The 24,242-nt window shown below is 40.5% G+C and overlaps 1 protein-coding gene across 3 annotated transcripts in view; it reads left to right on the top strand.

Annotated features, from left to right (window-relative positions):
• Positions 1 to 21,734, top strand: part of LOC120606644 (tumor necrosis factor receptor superfamily member 10B-like) — a 36,580-nt gene extending 14,846 nt beyond the window's left edge. Inside the window, exons 2-10 of one of the 3 annotated variants that reach the window (XM_039868118.1) lie at positions 31 to 133; positions 12,596 to 12,709; positions 13,453 to 13,564; positions 14,571 to 14,644; positions 14,732 to 14,836; positions 15,435 to 15,466; positions 15,899 to 16,081; positions 18,615 to 18,690; positions 19,906 to 21,734. In XM_039868118.1, coding sequence (XP_039724052.1) covers positions 31 to 133; positions 12,596 to 12,709; positions 13,453 to 13,564; positions 14,571 to 14,644; positions 14,732 to 14,836; positions 15,435 to 15,466; positions 15,899 to 16,081; positions 18,615 to 18,690; positions 19,906 to 20,219 — 1,113 coding nt within the window. In that variant the 3' untranslated portion in view covers positions 20,220 to 21,734. Of the gene's footprint in view, positions 1 to 30; positions 134 to 12,595; positions 12,710 to 13,452; positions 13,565 to 14,570; positions 14,837 to 15,434; positions 15,467 to 15,898; positions 16,082 to 18,614; positions 18,691 to 19,905 lie in introns of all 3 variants that reach the window. The other 2 variants (XM_039868117.1, XM_039868119.1) reach the window with 2 other exon arrangements.
• The last annotated feature ends 2,508 nt before the right edge of the window (positions 21,735 to 24,242 follow it).

The raw sequence follows: 24,242 nt of genomic DNA, 5'->3' as shown, positions 1-24,242 counted from the left end.
ACTCATGCCTCTGCTTACTTTGTCCCACAGGTCCCGGCTGCCTCCGCCATAACCACAGGGCAGGACAGAGTTCACCAGCAACTAACTGCCCCACAGGGACGGAGGTGGAGCTTGACCAACTGGTGCCCGCCAGGTACATTCTGAGACTGATCTGCAGCCCTTACCCCACCCTTGTCTCCATGTCCTTCTAGCCATCTGATTCCCACAATTCCTGGTTCTTTATTCACAGGTGTTTATTAGATGCCTTCTTTGTGCCAGGCACTGTGCTAGTGAAGGGCATAAGGCCCCTGCCCTCCTAGATCTCTCCTTCTTTGGTGGTATCCAGTCAGATACCACCAAAGATGGATGAACGTGACAGTCAGAAAGACGAGACAGAAACTGTGAAGATAACTGAGTGATCGGTGGGACAGAGACCGGGTTGGTGAGGCCTCCCAGGGGTGGTGACTTTGATGCAGTATACCACTGTCTTTGGTGCTGAGATCCAGGTAGAGTGGTCCTGAGAGAGTCCCCCTGACCCCCAAAGGAACCATGGCCACAGGGGGCAGGGTCTGGGCTTGTTTGAGCAAACACAGGAGTTCTTCTAGCACCTATTGCTGTGGTCTGGAGACAAGACGGGTGGTAATTTTAAATGGTAGTTTTGGTAGAAGACTACATGTAAAGCAGGTAAATCTATATCCAGAGTGTCTATTCCAGTAAGAACAAAATCTTGCCCTTTTCCATGATGGACATGGTTCGGTGTAGTCAACTTGCTACCAGGTGGCTGGCTGATCACTGTGGGGAATGATGCCATTTCAAGGGCTAAGTGTTTGTTTCTGCTGCTGGCTGATTGGGCACTCATCATTGGTCATAGACATATCAGCCTTGTGTGGATGTCTATGTTGTTGGGCCCATGCATAATCTCCATCCCTGCCACCATGGCCACTTTACTCATGAGCCCATTGGGTGATGACAGGGGTGGCTGGGGAAAGGGGCTGACTGGTATCTACAGAACAAGTCATTCTAACCTCTCGATTGTTAAAATCCTCCTCTGCTGAGGTCACCCTTTGGTGAATATTTGCATGGAACACAGATGCCTTCACATTTTTCACCAGTTCAGAGAGGTCTATCCACGTATCTCTTCCCCAGACTTCCTCGTCACCAGTTTTTCAATCATGTTCCTCCTAAGTCCCTGACCATCCAGCCAAACCATTAGTCACAACCCATGAATTAGTATATAATTGCATGTCTGGCCATTTCTTCTTCCAAGCAAAATGAACGACCAGGTACACTGCTCAAAGTTTTGCTCACTGGGAGGATTTCCCTTCACCACCATCCTTCAAGGATGTCCCAGATAGAGACTGCAGTGCTAAATCTGGCCATTTCCAGGTGGTACCTGCATATCATGCAGTACTATCTGTAATCCAGGCTCTAGTTTTCTTATCTTCTGGCAACTAATCATGGGAACTCCCCTGAAGCCATGGGTACAGTCTGGGAGAGAGACGGTAGTATAGCAGGTGTGGGCATTTGGGCCACTTATTCATGTAACTTACTTGTGCCTTCAGGGCCCAATCTTGTATGACCACCTCCATTTAACAGTAGAGTGCACACCCAATTTTATGGCTTGATGGGTCAGATAACACTCAGTACATGATGGTCATCTCAGGTCACATGGTAACTTGGTGGCTTGTGAGTAACCATTCAGTATCTACTCAGGTCTAATGTAGGCCAATAGCTCTTTCTGTAAAGGAGAATAGTTATCCACAGAAGATGGCAGGGTTTTGTTGGAAAATCCTAAGAACCTGCACTGAGATTCACCTATAGTGGCCTGTCAAGGGCACCAAACAGTATTCCTATCTGTCACTGACAACCACCATTGGATCTGCTGGATCACATGACCCAAGTGGTAGAGAAGCTTATACAGCAGCCTGGACCTGTTGTGCAGCCTTCTCTTGTTCTGGGTACCACTCAAATTTAATAGCTTTTTGGGTCACTCAGTAAATTGACTAGAATAACACATTAAAATCAATAGGTTGCCTCTAAAACCCAAAGATGCCCACTGGGTGTTATGCCTTCTTTCTAGGTTGTAGGTGGAGATCCAACAACTTATCCTTTACCTTACTTAGAAAGGATATCTTGGTACGCCCACACCACTGGTCCTCTAAGCATTTCAGTGAGGTAGAAGGCCTCTGAACTTTTGTAAAATTATTTCCTTACCCTCTGACATACAAATGGTTTACCAATAAGTCTAGAGTACTTACTATTCAATGCTCAGTAGGTCCACTCAGCATAATATCATTAATACAATGGACCAGTGTGATGTCTTGTCCAAGGGAAAGGCAGTCAAGATCCCTACAAACTAAATTATGACATAAGGCTGGAGAGTTGGCGTATTCCCGAAGTAGGACAGTAAAGTTGTATTGCTGGCCATACTGACTGGTGGACTTTACTAACAGATATGGAGAAAAAAGCATTGCCAGATCAATAGCTGCATACCAGGTACCAGAGGATGTTAATTTGCTCATGCAATGCAACCACATCTGGTACTGCAGCTGTAATAGTTAAGCTTACGATCACCCACTGTCATTCTCCAAGATCCATCTGTCTTCTGCACAAGCCAGACAGGTGAACTGAATGGGGATGTGGTGAGAAGCTCCATCCCTTTATCTTTCAAGTCTTTGATGGTGGCACCATTTCTACATTACCTCCGGAAACGTGATATTGCTTTTGGTTCACTATTTCTCTAGAGAGAGACAGTTCTAGTGGTTTTCATTTGTTTTTTCCCAGCTTACAGCCTTCATTTTATAGCTCAGGGAGCTAATGTAGGGATTCTACCAATTGCCGAGTATATCTATGCCGTTTATGCATTCCAGAACTGACATGATGTGTTTGAGAACTCATTGAACGCACTATGAATGGACCTGAGTTAAATTCCACTGTTCACATGACCTTTATAAGCCCCTGTTCTGACTCATGGACCATAGTGATGTTGTGGATCTCTTGGAATTAGAGTCAGTTCAGAGCCAGTGTCCAGTAATCTCTAAAAGGTCTGATTACTTCCTTTTCCCCAATGCATAGTCATTCTGGTAAAAGGCTACACATCCCTTTGGGGAAGGCTGAGAGAGTGATTAACTGAATACTGTTTTGGCAGTGTACCAAGGTTATACCCCAAGTTGTATTCAGGTTTCCCTTCATTCAGTTGGTTTTGGATCTGTAAACTGGCTCAAGTTTGGGAATTGATTGAGGGGCTGTGACTCTCTTTATGATTTAAGTTAGACTTTTGTTCACTTGACCTAGAACTTTTCTGCTTATATATATCAAGTACAAATTTAGTAGGCTTTTCGTCTATTTCAGTTCTACGAGCACCGTGGTCAACTCATAGTTCTCTGTGAGTCAGACTATTCTGATTGCTGCTGACTCCACTGTCCATTTGATAACCACCTTGCCTTTGCTGAATGAGTGCCACCACTTGGCCCTTGCCACTTTGGGATCCCATTACATTTAGGTTTCCCATTTTAGTGGCAGCAGTTCCCATGGTACTTTCTGGCCTACAGAGAAGAATGATCACACAGATCTCCAAGGATGCTGGGCATCCTTCACAAATTTATTTCCCAGAGTCATAGTAAAAGAGATATTCTCTGGACTATCCCAGAGTGGGTGAGTAGGTCTTAAATGTCAAACCACTCTAACATTCCAATTTCTCTAAGTCTTTGAATCCTTTCCTCTATGGTATACCAAGACAGGCCTGGCATTTCAAGTTCATTTACCGTGAGTCACCTTTTAGCCAACCAATTAACCAGTTAGAACCCTTTATAACTCCCCAAGTTGCAACATTAAATCCAGAATCTCTGCTTAGTAGACCCATGCCAATAAATATGTCCCGATTCAACTTTATGTTCCTTTTACCATTATTCCACAGCCTTAATGGCTATTTCCACACATATTCCCTAGATTCTATTTAAATTGGAAAAATCAAATAGTTCTTTTGGATCTTGGAACACAATGTGTATTATAATTCAGCTGCTAGATATTAGGTTTGTTTTTCAGCAATCTCAGCTCTATGGCTACAGGATATAAGGGTCTTTTCCAGGACAGACATAAAAGTTTTCATTTATGCACTGCTTGAGCTGGGGATTCAAATTCCTGAGCTCATTTTCTATCCCCATTTTGTTTAGCAAAATTAGGAGCAGGAAGCCAATTTCATTTTGTCCATTAGTTTTACAAAAGTATTCAAAGGCATCAGGCAACAAAAGCAAAAACAGACAATGGGACTGTATCAAACTCTAAAATTGTGCATCAAAGTGAAAAGGCAGTTGACCAAAATGAGAAAAAAATATTTGCAAGTTGTATATCTGATAAAGGGTTACTATCCAGAGCATATGAGAAACTTCGACAACTCAACAACAAAAATAATCCAATTTAAAAATAGCTAAAGGACTTGAATAGATAACTCTCCAAAGGAGATATACAAATGGCCAACAAACATATAAAAAGTTACTCAACATCACTAATTATAACAGAAATGTGAGTCAAAATCACAATGTGTTATCACCTCACACTGATTAGGATAGCCACTACCAAAAGAATAAAAAATAACAGATATTGACAAGGATGTGAAAGGATTAGAACCCTTGTGCACAGTTGGTAGGAACGTAAAATGATGCAGCCATTATGAAAAATAGTATTGATGTTTCTCAAAAAAATTTAAAATAGGATTTCCATATGATCCAGCAGGATCTCAAAGAGATAATTGCACACTCATGTTCATAGCAGCATTATTCACAGTAGCCAAGAGGTGGGAACAACCCAAATGTTCATTGACATGTGAATGGGTAAAGAAAATGTGTTATATACATACAATGGAATATTATGCAGTTTTTAAAAAGAAGAAAGGCCTGTCACATAATACAACATAGTAGAATCTCAAAAACATTATGCTAAGTGAAATAGGCCAGTCAAAAAGGGACAAATACTGTATGACTCCATGCATATAAAATATTTAAGGTACTCAAAAAATCATAGAAACAAAAAGTAGAAAGATAATTGCCAAAGGCTGAGGCTAATAGAAGAAGGGATTAGTTGTAATGGATAAAGAGTTTCAGTTTTGTAAGACGAAAAGTTCTAGAGATCTGTTATACAATGTGAATATACTTAACACTACTGAATATACTTAACACACTTTAAAATGGTAAAGATGGCAAAAAGAAAGTTATATATTTTTTATCACAAATTTTTTAAAAGTTCAAAGATGTGTAAATGGTTGACCAGAACCTTGTTTTGTTTTGTTTTTTTAAATAAGTATTTGATTAGGTTTAACTCGTGGTGATTATTTGCATATTTTTATTGCCACATGAACTCAGGACTATCTGTGCACTGTTTCTTGCAGGAAGTAGAGTCATTAGTGCCTTTAAGTCTAATCAGATTGAAGAACCAATTCCAGAAACCCCAGAAAATTTATCCTTCAGATTCTTTTCCTCTAGAACCACTGTCAGTACCAAAATCTGTTTTAGTCAGCATTTTTCAGAGAAATAGAACCAATAGAAATTGTATATATATATAAGAAGGCAGAGACTTATTTTCAAGAATTGTTTATGCTATTGTAGAAGCTGGTAAATCCCAAATCCAGAAGTAGGCTGGAGACTAAGGGAATAATTGATGTCTTACTCTATTTGGGCTACTATAGCAATACCAGAGACTGGGTGACTTAAACAATAGACATTTATTTTTCACAATTCTGGATGCTGAGAAGTCCATGATTTTTTGAGGTGTCAGCAAGGAGGTCTTATTTTGAGACCTAATCTCTTAGCTTTATAGGCTGTCACCATCTTGCTGTGTACTCACATAACTTTTTCTTTGTGTGTGCAGTTTGAGTCCAAAGAAGTCTGCTAGTAGAATTTCCTCTTCCAAGGAGGTCAGTCTTTTTTGTTAAGGCCCTCAACTGGTTAGATAAGGCCCACCACATTGTTTGGTATGATCTGCTCAAAGATGTTACTCTCATCTAAAAAAACATCTTCACAGCAACATCGAGACATGTTTGGCCAAATGTCTGGGTACCATGGCCCAGCCAAGTTGACACATAAAATTAAACATCACAGCTACTTTGGAGATTACAGTTACCATCTTAAATTTAAACAACCTAGTTTGAATAATATCAACATAATTTTAATACTAGCCAAATAATATGCTTCTATATGTCTCCATCTCTCTTCCTTTAATTGTTGTCATAGATCACATCTTTGTACATCGTGTGCTCATTAAAATAGATCTATTATTATTGTTTTATACCGTTCCCTACTAAATAATATATGAAAAAGAGGAGTGGTAAAGCAAAAGTACTATAAAATTGTGCTATGGACTGAATTATGTTCCCTGCAAATTCATATATTGAAGCCCTAACTCCCAATGTGATAGTATTTGGAGATGGGGTATTTAGGAGATAGATTTAGGTGAGGTCATGAAGGTAGGGTGCTCATGATGGGAATAATATCCTTATATAAATAAGAGGCCAGAGAACTTGCTTGTTTCTCTCTCCTCTCTCTCTCTCTCTCTCTTTCTCTCAACACGCAGCAAGATGCTGGCAGCCTACAAACTAAGAGAAGGAGTCTCAGAATAAAACCTATCTTGCTGACACCTTTATCTTGGACTTCCAAGACTCCAGAACTGTGAAAAATAAATGTCTATTGTTTTAACCACCCAGTCTATGGTATTTTGTTATAGCAGCCCAAATAAACTAAGACATTCTGGCATTTATATTTATCTATGTAGTTACCTTTTCCAATATTTTATTTCTGTATCCAATATCTTTATTTCTGTTTTCCAGTATATTTATTTCTTCATATGGCTTTGTACTACTGTCTAATGTCATTTTATTTCAACCTGAAGGACTCCCTTTACTATTTCTTACAAAGCACATCTAGTAATGTACTCAATTAGCTTTTGTTTATCTGGGAATGTCTTAATTTTTTCTTTATCCTCGAAGATAGTTTTGCTGGATATAGAACTTCTTGATTGACAGGTTTCTCCTTTAGCACTTTAAATATGTAATCCATTGCCATCTGGCCTCCATGGTTCCTAAAGAGAAATCAGCTAATAATTTTATTAAAGTTCCCTTGTATGTGATGTCATATCTCACTTGCTGTTTTCAACATTATCTATTTGTATATGGCTTTTTTGATTATGTGTCTCTGTGTGGATCTCTTTAAATTTATCCTGAGTTTCTTAGAAACACAAAAAAATCTTTTATTAAATTTGGGAAACTTTTGCCCATAATTTCTTCAAATATTTTCTTGCCCCTTGCTCTCCTTCTTTTCTCCTGGGACTCCCATGATGTTGGTGCATTTGATGGTTCTGCTCATTTTTTTTAATTACTATTTTTTTGTTTCTCCTCCTCAGACTGAATAATTTCAATAGCTTTATCTTCACGTTCACTGATTTTTAAAATTCCACCTGCTCAAATTTTCCATTAACCCCTCTAAAGATACAAAAACACAAAGAGGTTGAAAGCAAAAAGATGGAGAAAGATATTGTATGCAAGTAGTAACCAAGAGAGAGCTGAAGTGGCTATATTATTAACAAACAAAATAGATTTGAAGTCATAACAGTTTTAAAGGAGACATAAGAACATTATATTTTGATAAAAGTTTTGAACCGTCGTGATGATGTCAAAATTATAAATATATATACCTAACACAGAGCCCCCAAAATACGAAGCAAAATGGAAAGACTTGAAGAGAGAAATAGACAGTTTAATAATACTAGTTGGGTACTACAATATCCCTTTTCGGAAATGCCTAGAATGTCCAGATAGAAGATCAAAAGGAAACAAAAGATTTGAACAAAAGTATAAATCCATTAGACTTAAAAGACATATACAGAAAATTCTCCCTAACAACATCAGAGTACACATTCTTAGGTGGCCGTGGAATATTCTCCAAGGTAGACTATATATTAGGCCTCAAAACGACTCTCAATACATTTAAAAAAATTAAAATCATACAATGTTTTTTCATTGACCAAAATGGGAATGACGTTGGAAATCAATAACAGAAAGAACACTGGAAAACTCACAGTGATGAAACAACTAATATCAAACAACCACTATGCCAAAAAGGAAATCACAGAGGAAATTAGAAAATACCTTGGAAAACAAGAACATAACATACAGTTGGAATTCAGTGAAAGCAGTACTCAGAGAAATTTATAACTGTAAAGGCCAAAATTTTAAAAAAAGAAAAATCTCAAGTAAATAATAGTACACTTTAAGGAAATAGAAAAAGTAGATCAAACTAAGAAAAAAGCTAGCAAAAGCATGAAAGGATTAAAGATTAAGGCAGCAATAAATGAAATAGAGAATAGAAAAACAAAGAAAATCAACGAAACTAAAATGTGAATCTTTGAAAAGACCAACAAAATTGACAAACTTTATATTGGCTAAGGATATTCAAATTACAAAAGAAAGAAGGGACATTCTACTGACTGTACAGAAATAAAAAGGTTTGTAAGAAAATAATGTGAACAACTGTGTACCAAAAATTGGACAACCTAGGTGATATGGATATAAAACATAAGCTACCAAAACTGTCTCAAGAAGAAATATAAAGTCTAAATAGACCTATAACAAGTAAGGAGATTTAATCAACAATTGAAAATTTCCCAGTAAAGAAAAACCCAGGATCATAGGGCTTCACTATGGAATTCTACCAAATATTTAAAAATGAATTAACACCAATCCTTCTTAAACTCTTTTAAAAATACCATAGAAGAGGGAACACTACCTAACTCATTCTACAAATCGGTATTACCTTGACACCAAAGCCAAACAATGATGTTGGAAGAAAACTATAGATCAGTATCTTTTATGACTATAAATGTAAAATATCACCAAGAAAATAGTAGCAACCTGAGCAGCATATTAAAAGAATTATACAGCATAGCCTACTGGGATTTATCCCAGAAATACAACAATATTTCAATATATGAAACTCAATCAATGTAGTATATCACATTGATCCAATAAAGGGGGAAAACACACGATCATCTCAGTTGATGCTGAAAAGCATTTGAAAAAATCCAATACACTTTCATGACAAAAATGCCCAATAAACTAAAAATGGAGGGAACTTTCTCAAATGATAACATTCTCAAATGATAACTCAATAGTAAATTAGTATTTCAATAGTAAATACTGAAAACTTTTCCTATAAGATCAGGAATACCCAATTTCACCACTTATATTCATTTTAGTGTTGGAAGTTTTACCCAGAGCTAATTGCTCAATCAATGTAATATGTCACATTAATTAAATAGAGGGGGGAAACATATGATCATCTCAATTGAAAAAGAAGTAAAGGCATCAATATGGGAAAAGAAGAAGTAGAAACATCTCTATTTGCAAATGACATGATCTTGTAAGTAAAAAGCTAAAGAATCCACATCTCCTTCCCACCAAAAACAAAAACAAAAACAAAAAAAACACCCTGTTAGAATGAACAAATGAATTCTAACCTGCTAGAACTAATAAGATCAACACATAAAAATCAGTTCTATTTCTATACACTAGCAATGAATAATCTCAAAATGAAATTAAGAAAACAATTCCATTTGCAAAGGCATCAAAAAGAATAAAATACTTAAGAATAAATGTAGTAAGGAGGTATAAGACTTTTACACTGAAAATTACAAAATATTGCTGAAAGAAATTTTAAAAGACCCAAATAAACAGGAAGAGTTTCCACGTTCATGGGTTGGAAGACAATATTGTTAAGGTGACAATATTACAAGAAATGATACACAGATTCAATGCAATCGCTATCAAAACCCCAATGGTGTAATTTCAGAAATGGAAGAATTCATCTTTAAATTCATATGGAATTAAAAGGGACCTAAAATAACCAAAACAATGTTGAAAAATAAGAACCAAGTTGAAGGACTCACGCTTCCTGATTTCAAAGCCACAACAAAGGTACAGTAATCAAAACAGTGTGGTACCGGCTTAAGGATAAGAATATAGACCAGCGGAATAGAATTGAGAGTCTAGAAATAAATCCTCATATCTATGGTCAATTGATTTTTGACATCGATGCAAAGACCATTCAATGGGAAAAGAAGAGTCTCTTCAACAACTAGTGGTGGAAAAATTGGATATCCAACATGAAAAAAATGAAGCTGGGCCCTTTTACACCATATACAAAAATTAACTCAAAATGAATCAAAGGAGTTATAACTAAAAAATCTTATGGAAAAACATAGGGGCAATTCTTGATGACTTTGGATTTGGTTTTTTTTTTTTTAATATGACACTAAAAGCATAGGCAACAAAAGAAAAATATTGATAAACTGAACTACATCAAAATTAAAAATTATATCAAAGGACACAATCAACAGAATGAACAGGCAACCCACAGAATATGAGAAAATATTTGTGAATCAAATAATGGACAAGAATATATCAATCAATCCTACAACTCAGCAACAAAAAGACAAACAACCCAATTAGAAAATGGGCAAAGGACTATAGTCATTTCTCCACAGATGATGTACAAATGGCCAACGAGCGTATGAAAAGATGCTCAACATCACTAATCAAAGAGAAATGCAAATCAAAATCGCAATGAGATAACATTTCATACCCATTATGACTACAATCGACGTTACAGAAAATAAGTGTTGGTGAGACTGTAAAGTAATTGGAACACTTGTGCACTGTTGGTGAGATTGTAAAATGAACTTGCTTTATATAAAATGGTGCAACCACCATGAAAAAAAGTATGGCGGCTCCTCAAAAAATTAAAATGCTATGTGATCCAGCAATTTCACTTTTGGGTATATATCCGAGAGAATTGTGAGTAAGATCTCAAAGGGATATTTGCATGCCCAAGTTCATAGCATCAGTCACAATAGCCAAGAGGCGGAAGCAACCCAAATGTCTGTTGGTGGATGAACAAAATAGATGAACAAAATGTGTCATAGACATGCAATGGGATATTATTCAGCCTTAAAAACAAATGAAGGTCTGATAAATGCTACGACATGAGTGAACTTCAAAAACATGGAAAGTGGTAGATCCTATATTAGTTTGCTGGTACTGCCATAACAAAATACCACAGACTAAGGCGGCTGAACGACAGAAATTAATTCTCTCACAATTTTGGACACCAGCAGTCCAAGATTAAGGTGCCAACAGAACTGGGTTCTTCTGAGGCCTCTCTCCTCAGCCTGAAGATTGTCACCCTCTTATTGCCTCTTTGCCCTGTGTTCTGGCCTCTCTGGTGTGTCTTTCTTTCATAAGAACTCTAGTCATATTGGATTAGGGCCCTACCCTAAGAGCCCCATTTTAACTTTTATCACCTCTTTAAAGAACTTGCCATCTAATAGATTACATTATGAGGTACTGGGGAATGGGACTTCAACATAAAGAGTAGGGGTGAGGGGTGGGCGCACGCGCGCGCGCACACACACACACACACACACACACACACAAAACATATGGAAAGTGAAGTAAGCCAAACACAATTATTTTCTGATTTCTTATAGAGAATATCTAAAATCGGCTAATTCACAGATACAGATAATGGATAAGTGGTTACCAGGGGCCAAGGGGGAAGAGGAAATGCAGAGTTAGTCATTGCTTAATAAGCACAGAGTTTCTGTTTGGGGCGAAAAGTATTTTTGCAAATAGATGGTAGTGATGGTTGCACGACAGTGTGAATATAATTAATGCCACTGAATTAAACACTTAAAAGTGGCAAAATGGCAACTTTTATGTTGTATATATTTTACCGCAATAAAAGAAATGAATAGAGTGGGAGAGGTTGATCCTGCAGGGGAGAGTGAGGTCACCTGGGAAAGCAGTCCTAGAGGGGACCGTCTAGCCTCAGACATGGATGGGCTCCTGGTTAGCGAGAGCTTCTGCACGGTCTCAGCTCAGTGCCTGGAGAGCACCTGTGGGTTCCAGGGCGCAGAGCCCCCTTTCTTTGGGTCATTCTTCGACTCTACACACAGGACTCATTTTTCCTATCATCTTCCTGCCATGGCAAATGGCACGAACTTTATCCGAAGGCTTGTCCCTGATTGTCGTATTACTTCTCATCTTGTTTGTGTCTTCTACTGACCTGGAGCTCATTGAGGACAGAGATTAAGACTTTCTTCTGTGACTTTCCAGGGACCTGGGTAGTGCTGTCCAATGCAGTAGTCACTAGGCCCTGGTGACTTCTGAGCACTTGAAATAGGCCTGCTTGAAATGGCGACTGATGTAAGGGAGAAATATTCCCTGGATTCTAAGTCATATTTTGAAAAAATAATATCAAATATCTGAATGTTATATATTTATTGCATCTTTAAGTGATGTTATTTTGAATATATTGATTAAAAGTAATTTGACCTTTTTCCCTCTATTCTTTTAATGTGGCTCCTACAATATTTCAATTTTATGTTGGTTTATAACGTATTTCTTTTGCAATGCTGGTCAAGAGTGTACAGTACTTGCAGAATTAATATACTGGCCAACATCAGGTAGAATGGTGTCCTCTGATGACCAAAAAGAGGCGTCCCCCAGCCACCACTGCCAGCTTCCAGCAATCCTGTGGGGATTCCCGCACCAGATTTTCTCTCTCTTTGTCAGGATCGCACGTCAGCGAAGATGATAAAGAATGTATAAACTGTACAGACGAAGTGGATTATACCATTCATTGGAATCAACTCTCTTCCTGCTTACCGTGTACAACCTGTAAGTCAGGTACTAATACGGGGACCCCATGCCAAGTGCTGGAGTGATAAGGTAGGAATTGTATTCAGCATGGAATCAGGGCACCTGGATTCCAGTTCTTCATGGTCTCCGTCATACCTGTTTCATGATTATGTCTTAGATCAATAAAATAAAAATAAAAATTATTTTTACAATGCATACCACACAGTAGGGACATCTTTTAAACCATCGGATGACGGTATTAACAGTCTGTCCCTCGATGCGGAGACTCTATAGTTACAGCAAAGAAGATGTGGCCAAGTGGAAAAGTGCTTCCTGGAGCTGGGACGAGGGCCTGCACCTGGGCCAGGTCCCTCTTAGACCTGTGCTCTGTGCTCCTGGTGGGTGCTCAGCCTCCCTCAGCCTTCACGGCGTAAGGCCCCTCTGCCTCTCCAGCAGAGCTAGGTTTTGGGAAGTCACCCAAGGGTTCCTCTCCATCCAGGGTCTCTCAGATTATACCCTGCCCTTCTTAGTGACCTGTGAGCTAATGGATATTTCCTCCCAATCCTGATGTATTAAACAATGAATCACAGTCTTTTTTATACACTTCTGAGTACCGGGGACAGGTGAACAGTGGTTGCCCTTTATGTGCCCCATACATGCTGTTGCAGAAATTGACCCTCAGATCTGTAGTGAACTGAGTGAAGCTGAGTGGGAGGGGGTTCGGGTGGTCGAAAAAGGTTGAGGGACACACGAGGGAAACATATCCCTAAAACCTTATCCTTTGTCTTCAGGAAAAGAAGAAATAGCTCCATGCACCAGGACGAAGGACACACAGTGTCAGTGCAAACCTGGCACTTACCAGGGAGAAGAGTCTCCTGAGTTCTGCCAGAAGTGCAGCACTGAGTAAGACACGAGAGCCATGGGGGGGTCCCCAACCACAGAAGACCCCAATTTCTTGTACCCCTGTCTCCTGCTCCCATGCAGCACGGCCATCCTGTCAGGGCTTCCCTGTGCCTGTGGGCCTTCTGAGCCTGCAGTGGCCTTTCCTCGTCCATCTGCCTGTCCTCACACTGTCCCCTGCGGCATCCCTTTCCCACACCTCAGCACAGTTTCCCTATGGCCAGGTTGAACTTTCCATTGGGCACAGTAGGCTGTTAATTAGGGCCCAAGATCCTGTCAGTTGCCCATGAAAAGTTTTAGTTTCTTTTGATATTAGAAGGAAAGAATTGAGTAGACCACAGCCATGTTTATATTCATAACGATTTAATCATAAAATGTACTTTTGAACATTTTTTTGTATAGTCATGAGCTATGAACACAAAAGTGCCCACAGCCAAGCCATAATGAGCCTAAGCCTGTAGCTCTTTCAAGGTTCCCATAAAGCCCTGAGCCACCTCAGCCTGCCTTCCCTTAGGCCCCGGTTCCCTCAATAAGACTGTTTTCCCTGTTATTGGGATTTAGAGGCCAATAGGCTCTACTCTGACCTCCAGTGTTGGCTGTGATTGTAAGGACAGTCAATAGGGGGAAGAAAGAGGTGCCTTGTATTAAAGGTTGACTGAAGGATGAGGCTCAGCTCCTGCCCACAGGGTTTCTGACCTTTGACCTGGACTGAGATAGCCCCTCTCGCGGGCTCCCCCTGCAGTCCGGAGAAGCTCAGTGCAGCCTCACCAGAAGGCCCAGCTCCTGAGGGTGCCGCTCTGAACACTCAGTGGGAGCCCTACGGGCTGAAGTGCCATGCCCGGCTCCTTCTCCAACCCAGCAAGGGGGTGAGGGGACCCGTTGTGCAGACAGGAGAAGCCTGCTCTTCCTCCACTCTCTGGTCAGGGGACACTGGGTGGGAGGTTGGACCCTCTTTCTCTCTGTCTTACCTCACAGAACCCCTTTATATCCTCCCCATGTCTGTACCTAGATGTCCTGATGGCATGGTCCAGGCCAAGCCCTGCACCCCCTGGAGCAACCTCAAATGTGTCAAACGAGAATCAGGTACTGAGAACAGTGGGGAGGTCCCGGTTCCCGGAGAGCCAGTGCCCACCAGACCTGGGCTGCCCTCCGCTCCCTCTCCCTCCTCAGGCAATTCACAGCTGGTGACTGGAGTTATAGGCGGAGTTGTAGCCTTCTTTCTGTGTATCCTGCTGTTATTCTGTGCATGTTGTCACAGGAGGCCCATCCTTCAAGGTGAGGCTGGCGGGGGCGATGGGGAGGTGCTGGCACTCTCTGCCATCTCCCTCGCGTCCTGCTTTGTTTCTCAGACAGAAAAGCCCTCCTCTCCACATCGCAAATCCCCCTGTTTTGTTCTGGCCTGGCTCTGGTCCCCTTCCCTGTGATCACCCCTCCATGTCCCACCTCACCTCTTCGGGGTTGGGATCATATCAGTGTCCTTGTCTCACGGCTGACAGTCACCTCATCTCCCAGCCCAAGTCTGGGAGGACAGGAACAGTTCTTCGGCATCCCCAGTCAGAGCGGAGAGGTGGTCAGCCCCTGTATTTGGTGACAGGAGCCAGGAGGAGAGGGTCGGGGGCTTTATACAGCTTTGGTCAGAGCAGAACCCAACAGAGATTTGATACGCGTCTATTTTTACTTCTTTCCCCTTTCTCTTCCCCCTCTGAACATTGTCCCAGAGATGGACTGTCCCTCTCCCGTCACCTGTCCCCAGGGCTGCTTGTTCAGTGTCTGATACTCAGCCCACACCCCATCCCTTGCACTGTCCTTGTGGGGGGAGGAGCTGGTGAGCGGCCCCTCCCCACTGCTAAGACAGACACCCCTTCTCTTCTAGCTTGTGGAGTGGACCCCAAACGTGTGGACAGAGTGAGTTGGTTTCCCCAGGACCCAGCGGCATCAGGCCCTCAGGAATCGCTTCCTTCCCGCAGCAAGGCCCTGGGAGGGCACGGTCCCTTTTGTCCTGTGGGGCTGGCCCTGGCTCTCTAAAGTGACCTGGGGACCTGGGCTGAGTGTAAGAAGGCAACTGGCCCTTTGCCAAGCCCTGTCCTTCCTGCCGCTTGTGACACCTTCACCCACAACCCTGCTCCCTGGGGTATGAGGGTGTCAGGCAGGGGTGCTGAACCCCCGTAGCACAGCACAGGGTTCTGGTGTCAGCAGCAGAGTCCTGGATGTGCTGAGCCTGTGCCGGCCTGAGGGGACAGCCTGGGGAGACATGGGGCAGGAGAACCTACTGTGCCTTCTGAGACCCTGCAGGGAGCCTGGGTGTGGACTCCTGAGTCAGCTCTTTGCCTTCCTAAGGTCTTTTCCTGGTGCTCATGTCCTCGGAGAGGGCCCGGGGCTCGTGACAATGCCCACAACGAGATCGTGAGCAACAGGAACTCGCAGTCCACCCTGGTCTCTGAGCAGGAGCTGGAACAGCAGGAGCACGCGGAGCTGGCACATGTCATCGTACAGTCCCCAGGAGAAGCAATGCGTCTGCTGGTGAGTGGATGGTGGCTATGCAGCATCCTGGCCCTTCTGCTTGCCCAGACTGTGGTAGAAACAGGGAAAGGCCGATGCTGGTCAGGTCTCCTGTCCCCTGGTGACGTGGTGATGGAGGGAGATCGGAACTTGAAGGGGGGAAGGGGCTGCTGCGCAGGGAGCCCACCACCCTGGTGTGTGGACTGTCAGCTCTGTGGAATGTCTGCCCTGTTACGAATATACCCCAGAGCCTGGAACAGGCGGCACAGAGTGGGCGCTCCCATGTTGTCGAGTGAGTGAATGAGGGCTGCACAATATTCCATTGTGTGATTGTTATATAATTTAATAATTCTTCATAACATTAAGAATTTCTAATTTATTTCAAAATTATTATTACATTGAATCTATATGAAAATACATCTTAGTCTAGATATCTAATCATATTTATATGGTGGCTTTTAGAAGTAGAATTCCTAAGTAAATACGTAGATATGCTTTTTAACTACATGCACGCCCACACAGTTTGGGTTTATATCAATTCATCAGTTTTGATATGACACCGAGTGGTAAATCTGTAGAAACATTTAATTTTTTATTCCTCATAAGCTTAGAAAGTCATTCTTCTTTACTTACGATGAGACGGGATTCTCTAATTTCTTAGAGTTTTTTTATTTTAATGATGACTTTTAGCATATAGCAATATTATCTAAGGGGAATTGATTTTGTGACATGACTGACATAGGGGTCTCTGAGTCACTGTCTCATTCCTCCAACCCCATTTAGCAGCTGATTCTCCCGTCTCCCTCCAGGCTGGGCCTCTCCTTTATCATGTATGAAATGTTTACCTAGACACTGATCTTTTTCCACTTACGGTCGTCTTCGGTTTCTTTCCTGCATCTATACTACGTTCTTTTTCAATAAAGAGAAAGGATAAAAGGAAACAAACCAAAAGGGCCAGTAATCCCTCCATCCCGATTAATCACTTTTCACATTTTCTGAGAGCAGTTAGTATTTATCTACAGTGAGAAAAAGCAGTAAATAGTGCACACGTTTCTTCATGAGTGGTGGAAGCCTCCTCGCTCTTTCGTTTCGGGCAACTACAAGGGAGAATATTTTCGTGATTTTTTGTTGAAATCTTTATGCATATGCCATCTATATACGATACTCTAGCAGGTGAAACTTTCTTTCTTTTTTTCTTTTCTTTTTTTTTTTTTTACACCTACAGCAGGTGGTCTCCCATTAAAGTACTAACCAGGCCCAACCCAGCTTAGCTTCCGAGATCAGACGGGATGGAGCGTGTTCAAAAACTTTCTCGTATGTTTTAGTATCCGAGAGAGCACATACCTCTTACTTTCTCTTTCCAAATTTATCTTCTTACCTAGATAAAATTTAGAATTATTTTATAAGATTTCCTTCACCGCACACAAAAAAAGATCTTTGGAATTTTTTTTTTTTTTAATATTATCTTAAATTAGTCCTGGAAAAATTGAGATCTTTCAATATTCAGTATTTTTCTTATCGAAGAAGATAGCATTTCAGGTTAAGGGTTTATTACGACTCAGTTAAGATTTGTGTTTTTCTTCAGATAAATAATTTCTATTTCTTGTCGAAGTTGTTTCTTTGCATTTTATATGTTTTGTTACCCTTACCGGTTGGCTCCGATTACAATTCCATATTCTAATTTATTGTTTCTGCTATGTTTATTAACATTCATCGAGACACGTTCATTTTTAAGTATTGTAGTTTAAATCTTCGGGTTTTTAAAATAGACAGTCATATCTAAAATCATGATTATTGTTTCTGTACCCTTCCACTAGTCTCGCTCCCTTTATGTTCCATGTCTTGCTGTGTAGAGCAGAATTTACAGAACAATGTTTAAACGTGTTTAGAGAAGGTACATGTTTTGGTCTTGATTTGATTTTATTGGGAAGACCCGATCTCACCCGAAAGAATGATGTTATGAACGCAGCCCCCTATTTCTTGACGTGTTTTTTAAAAATCAGAATTCATGTTTAATTTCACAATGCCTTTTCAGTCTCCACAGAGATGATCCGATGCTTTTATTTCATTTAGATTATTGATATGGTACATTATTACCGATCAAAGCATCTTCGCATTCGTGGAAGAAACCCTTACTTAGATTTTCCAAAGTTCCTGTCTATATATTCTTCATTCGAGTCACATGAACACCTGGGAGGGAGTGACTATCCCCTGATGGGGTGGTGGGAATGGACTAGAAGGGGCAGAAGGGAGCTGTTTGGGATGGTGGGAATGTTCCACGTCTTGATTGGGCGATGGTAACTCAGGTATATATAGTTGTCAGAACTGGAATAGACGCTTAAGGAGTGAGATTTACTGCAGGGAACATGGGCCTCCATGAGCACACGAGCACATAGCCTGTCAGGGGCGAGGGGTGGGAGGTTCTCTCTGTCTCCATAGAGATGCAGGAGGCGAGGCAGCTGCCCTGGGTCACACGTCTGCCTGGTTGTTAGTCTCACTTCTGGAATCCAGGTCTCCTGACTCAGACCAAGGGTGTTCTCCACTGCATTTACAGGCACCAGCAGAAGCTGAAGAGTCCCAGAAGAGAAGCAAGAAGCTGGTTCCGGCAAACGACACAGACCCTATTGACAGTGAGTGTTTTGTTGGGAGTAGTGGAGCCAGAGTGGAGGGAAGTGGACGTGTCCTAACTGCCATCCCCATAGCTCTTAAGACAGTTCAGAGCTAGGGGCGCTGGCACCAGGGGGCCTGTGCTGATTGTCACTGGACCATTGGAACTCTGAATCCTCCTCTGCCACCTCTTCTTCTTCCCCTACTGTGCTCCTCTTTCCTCCAACAATGTCTCCTAACACCTGTCCCTTCCTCCACCAGCCTCCCTCCTTCCTTGTTCAGGGCCAGGTTCACCCTCACTGAAGGACACCTAAGGGGTTGTGCTGTCCAGCAGGGCACCCACTGGCCCCAGGAGGCTACTGAGCACCTGACCTGAGGTTAGGCCAAATTCGAAGAGCTGTAACTTTAAACTACAAACCAGATCTCAAATCTTAATACGAAAAAGGAATATAAACTATCCCATTGATAACTTTTTGTTTATTGATTGCACGTAAAAATGATATTTTGTATGTATTGAGTTAGGACCATATATAATTAAAATTAGTATCACCTGTTCCGTTTTATTTTCTTCAATGCAGCTGTTAGAAAAATGGAAATAGTCCTGGCTCACCTTATGTTTCTGTAGGTCACTGGTGTGCAATATGCATCCCACACACGCCTCATTTAATCCTCAGTACAGTCCCCTGAGATGGGTGGGGTTTGCCGTACCTTACAGGTTAAATTCTTGCTCAGTGTCTGTCCCCATCTAGTTCTGCCGTGTTTGGTGGGTGAAGCCAAGCTGGGTGTGAAGCCAGAGATCTTGCCACCTCCAGGCCCTTGCTCTGTGCACAGGTGCAGATGTGACAGCCTTGGGGCCTTACTCTCAGGATAAGTGCAGGTTCCCTCCTCTGGGAGGCCTGTTGCACCGCAGTTTGCCCCGCCATCTGTCTCCTACCTCACACTGCTCTCTGTCTCCATGACGTCCGTCTCCTCTCTGAGGTGGGCTATCAGCCCTCCATTAAGGTGGAATTCTCTGTTGACCTTGACTCCCCACAGTACTATAGGCACAGGCGAGGCCCGGGCAGGGGGTCCTGATGCTCTGCTGATGCGAAGCAGCTAAGGGAGGCAGAGCCCCAGGTCGCCAGCAGGGGGCTCTTATTAGGTCCCGCCCTGGGGTCTAGGCCTGATTGAGGCTCCTGTGCTGTTTCTGAAGGGTGTCCCACCTCATCTGACTGTCTCTGTGGCTTTCTCCCACCTAGGCCTGAGGCAGCTATTTGATTACTTACCAAACATCGTGCCCTATAATTCCTGGAACCCGCTCATGAGGCTGATGGGCCTCAAGGACAATGATATTCACGTAGCCAGAGCTCGGGCCTCGGACCCAAAGGAAGCCTTTCATGAAATGCTGGTGACGTGGCTCAACAACACGGGGAAAGCTGCCTCAGTCAACACCCTGCTGGTTGCCTTGGAAACTCTTGAGGAAAGAAATGCAAAGGAGACAATTGAGGACTACCTGGTGAAATCCGGAATGTTTGTCTGTGAGGAAGATGGGACAGGTTCTGCTGTGTCCTAAGTGAAAAGAATGTCTTTAGGAAACCAGAGCTTTCCTAGTTCCTCTTTTCTCCTGGAAAAGGAAGCATGATTGGACACTAGCTTGGAAGAAGTTGGTACTGGACCACTACTTGAAGAAACTCTATCATCCAAAAGCCTAGAGCTCTTGGAATGTTCTAGAACTTTTTTTTAATGCACTTAAAGTACTTTTTATGAGCTGTTTGTTGTTTTAAACAAGCTCTGGGAATGTGCATTCTATGAAGATTACAGCTAGACGTTCATATGCGTCCTGAGAGCTGTCATTCTTTTCAGTTCGTGGCACTTTTCCATTCTAATAGACTTATACTTTTTACTTGTATTTATTATATTATATTGTAAGACCCATCCATGTTGGTAGGTATCGATTTACTTATGTCTAACTATGTGATATGCATGTTTCTATTTTTATATTTTTGTATGTTTATCTGAGCATAAAAAACCTTTTGGAACTGTATTTACTAGGCTGCTCATATGTTTTACCTGAATGGGAGGAAATAACCATAAAATGAGTAAATGTACAAAGGGGGAGGAGGAAAATCCCCACGTCCGGGGGTGGCACTGGTGGGTCCCAGTTCTCCCTCATATGCAGTTTGAGCTTGTCCAGGATTAGATGACTGGCGACTTCTATAGGGCCCACATTTTTCTACTTGATAATTTTATAAGTATATGAATATTTATATTAATTTAATTATAAGTGAATGTTTACAATTGCCCAGCCCTGTGTCTAGGTGTCCCTGAACTTGATGGTTGCACGTGGGCCTCCTTCTCCTCAAGGGAAGTGGGTGGGGAGGGCGGGAGATGTGTTAGGTCTGAGATGCCAAATATGTTCTATGTCATGTGCCATTTCAGGTCATGTTAGTGAACCTTCAGCCCTGTCTGGGCTCGAGGAGAGGGGACAGAGATCTGCTCCCATATCTGCCCCGGTCTAAGGGAAGAAGAGTAGATGGTGCTCACTGATTGCATTAAATGTTTGGTAACTTAGCACTAGATGGGCCCTCCTTTTTTTCCCTTCCATTTGCTTATTTATTTCAGACATTTATTGGTGTACACAACATGCATTATACAATACACAGCACCTGTAATTTAGTCCTTGGTGCTATTAGACAGGTCAGGTTCCCTATGGCCAAGAAGAAGAGAGAAAGGGAGAACTTAAGAGAACTCTCAGTATAACTTATAGTTTTGCACTTTATATTTAAGGCAGCGAGTGCTTTTGAGTGAATGTATGTCTAAGATGTAAAGTTTGTGTCTTTGTTAATTTATTTTCTATGGTCGTCCATTTGTTCTCTCATCATTTGTTGATTCATCGATAACTAAAGACTAAAAGACTATGTTTTCTGTATGGAAGTACCTTTATTCCTTTGACCAACCAAGTTCAAGTTATCTATTTGCATGGGTCTATTCAGGGACTCTGTTCTGTTTCATTTGTCTATGTGTCTATTCATCTTAAAATATCATGATCTCTTGATCGTAGCTTTACAATAAATTGGAAAATTGGGAAGTGTGAGTTCATCAACTTGTTTCTCATCAGTATTGTCTAGACTACTCATTGTTTTAAACTATTTGTTGATATCCACAAAGTAGCTTGTAGAGATTTTTATTGGAATTGCACTGAATGTTTAAAGCAATTCAGGAAGAATTGACATTTTAATACTGTGACTTTTGATCATGAACGGGGACCATATCTCAATTTATTTTTCTTTCAATATATTTAAACTAAAAAAAATTTTTTTAAAAAACAGTTTGCCCATTCCCTGCTCCCCTTTCTGTTCTCTATATCTGTGAGCTTGGTGTTTTTTGTTTGTTTGCTTGTTTGTTTGTTTAAATTCCACGTATAACAGAGATCATACAGTATTTGTCTTTCTCTAACTTATTTTACTTTTCTAATGTCTCCTGGTTCATCCATGTTGTCACAAATGACAAAATTTCTTTCTTTTTATGGCTGAATAATATTCCATTGTATGTATGTACCACAGTTTCTTTACCCATTCAGCCATTGATGGATACTTAAGTTGTTTCCATGTTTTAGCTATTGTAAATAATACTGCAAAGAATGGGGTGGAGGGTGCATATATCTTTTTGAATTAGCGTTTTCAGTTTTTTTGAATAAATACCCAGAAGTGATATTGCTGGATCAAATGGTCGTTTTTATTTATTTTTTTTATTTTTTGAAGAACTTCTATCCTGTTTCCACAGCGGTTGCACCAATTTACAATCCAACCATGCATAAGGGTTCCCTTTTCTTCACATTCTCACCAACATTTGTTATTTCTTGTCTTTTTATAATAGCCATTCTAACAGATTGAGATGGTATCTCATTGCAGGTTTTTTTTTTTAATTAATTTATTTTTTATGGTGACATTGGTTAACGAAATTTGATAATTTCAGCTGTACATTTTAACAGTAAGGCACATATATATTTACACTGTGTGTTCGTTCACCTCTCATAGTTAGATTTCTGTCACCACATATTTGACCTCTTTTACCCCATCTACCTCCTCATTGTGGTTTTGATTTGCATTTTTCTGATAATAAGTGATTTTGAGCATCTTTTCATGTGCCTGTTGGCCATCTGTACATCTTCTTTGGAAAAATATCTATTCAGATCTTCTGCCCACTTTTTAATTGGACCGTTTTCTTGCTATTAAGTTGTATGAGTTCTTTGTATGTTTTGGATATTAACTCCTTATAAGATATATGATTTGCAATTATTTTCTCTCATTCAGTAGGTTTCCTTTACACTTTATTGATGGCTTTTTTCTGTGTAGAAGCTTTTTAGTTTGATGTAGTCCCACTTGTTTATTTTTGCTTTTCTTTTTTGGCTTTTGGTGTCAGATTTGAAAAATCATCACCAAGACCTGTGCAAGGAGCTTACTGCCTGTGCTTTCTTCTAGGAGTTTTATGGTTTTAGGTTGTTGCGATCAAGTCTTTAATCCATTTCAGGTTAACGTTTGTGTATGGTGTAAGATAGTGGTCCAGTTTCATTCTTTTGCATGTGGCTATCCAGTTTTCCATTCATTGAAGAGACTGTCCTTTCCCCATTGTATATTCTTGGCTCCTTTGTCACAAATTAATTGATCATATATGTGTGCGTTTATTTATTTCTGTGAAAAATACCATTAGAATTTTGATAGGGATTGCATCGAATCTGTATATTGCTTTGCATAGTATGGACATTTTAACAATATTCTTCCAGCCTATGAACATGGAATATTTTTTTTATTTATTTGTGTATATTTCAATTCTTTAACTGTCTTGTAGTTTTCAATATACAGGTCTTTCACCCACTTGGTTAATTTATTCCTAGGTATTTTAATCTTTTTGATGGCATTGTAAGTGGTATTATTTTCTTAGTTTCTCTTTCTAATAGTTCATTAGTGGCATATTTGTGTATTGATTTTATATCCTGCAACTTTACTGAATTTATTAGTTCTATCAGTTTTTTGATGGTATCTTTAGTGTTTTCTGTATATGATATGTTTTGTGCAAATAGTGACCATTTTACTTCTTTCTTTCCAATTTAGATGTGTTTTATGTCTCCTTCTTTTCTTTCCCTAATTGTGCTGACTAGGACTTCCAATATTATATTGAATAAAAATGGATATCTTTGTCTTATTCCTGATCTTAAAGGAAAAGCTCTCATCTTTTCATCATTGAGTATGATGTTAACTGTGGGCTTGTCATATATGGCCTTTATTATGTTGTGGTATGTTCTCCTATACATGCTTTTGTTAATAGCTTTTATCATAAGTTGGATGTTAAATTTTGCCAAATGCTTTTTCTGCGTCTATTCAGACAATATATAGTTTTTTTTCCCCTTCATTTTGTTAATATGGCATATCACATTGACTGATTTGTATATGTTGAACGAACCATCTTTGAATCCCTGGAACAAATCCCACTTGATCATGGTGTATGATCTTTTAAATGTGTTATTGTATTCAGTTTGCTAATATTTTGTTGAGGATTTTTGTATTTATGTTCATCAGAGATATTGGTCTGTAATTTT

The sequence above is a fragment of the Pteropus medius genome, unplaced genomic scaffold (assembly GCF_902729225.1).
Source record: "Pteropus medius unplaced genomic scaffold, Ma_sr-lr_union100, whole genome shotgun sequence".
Classification (NCBI taxonomy): Eukaryota; Metazoa; Chordata; class Mammalia; order Chiroptera; family Pteropodidae; genus Pteropus; species Pteropus medius.
The sequence above is the reverse complement of the archived record's forward strand: the minus strand, read 5'-3'. Positions and strand labels throughout refer to the sequence as shown.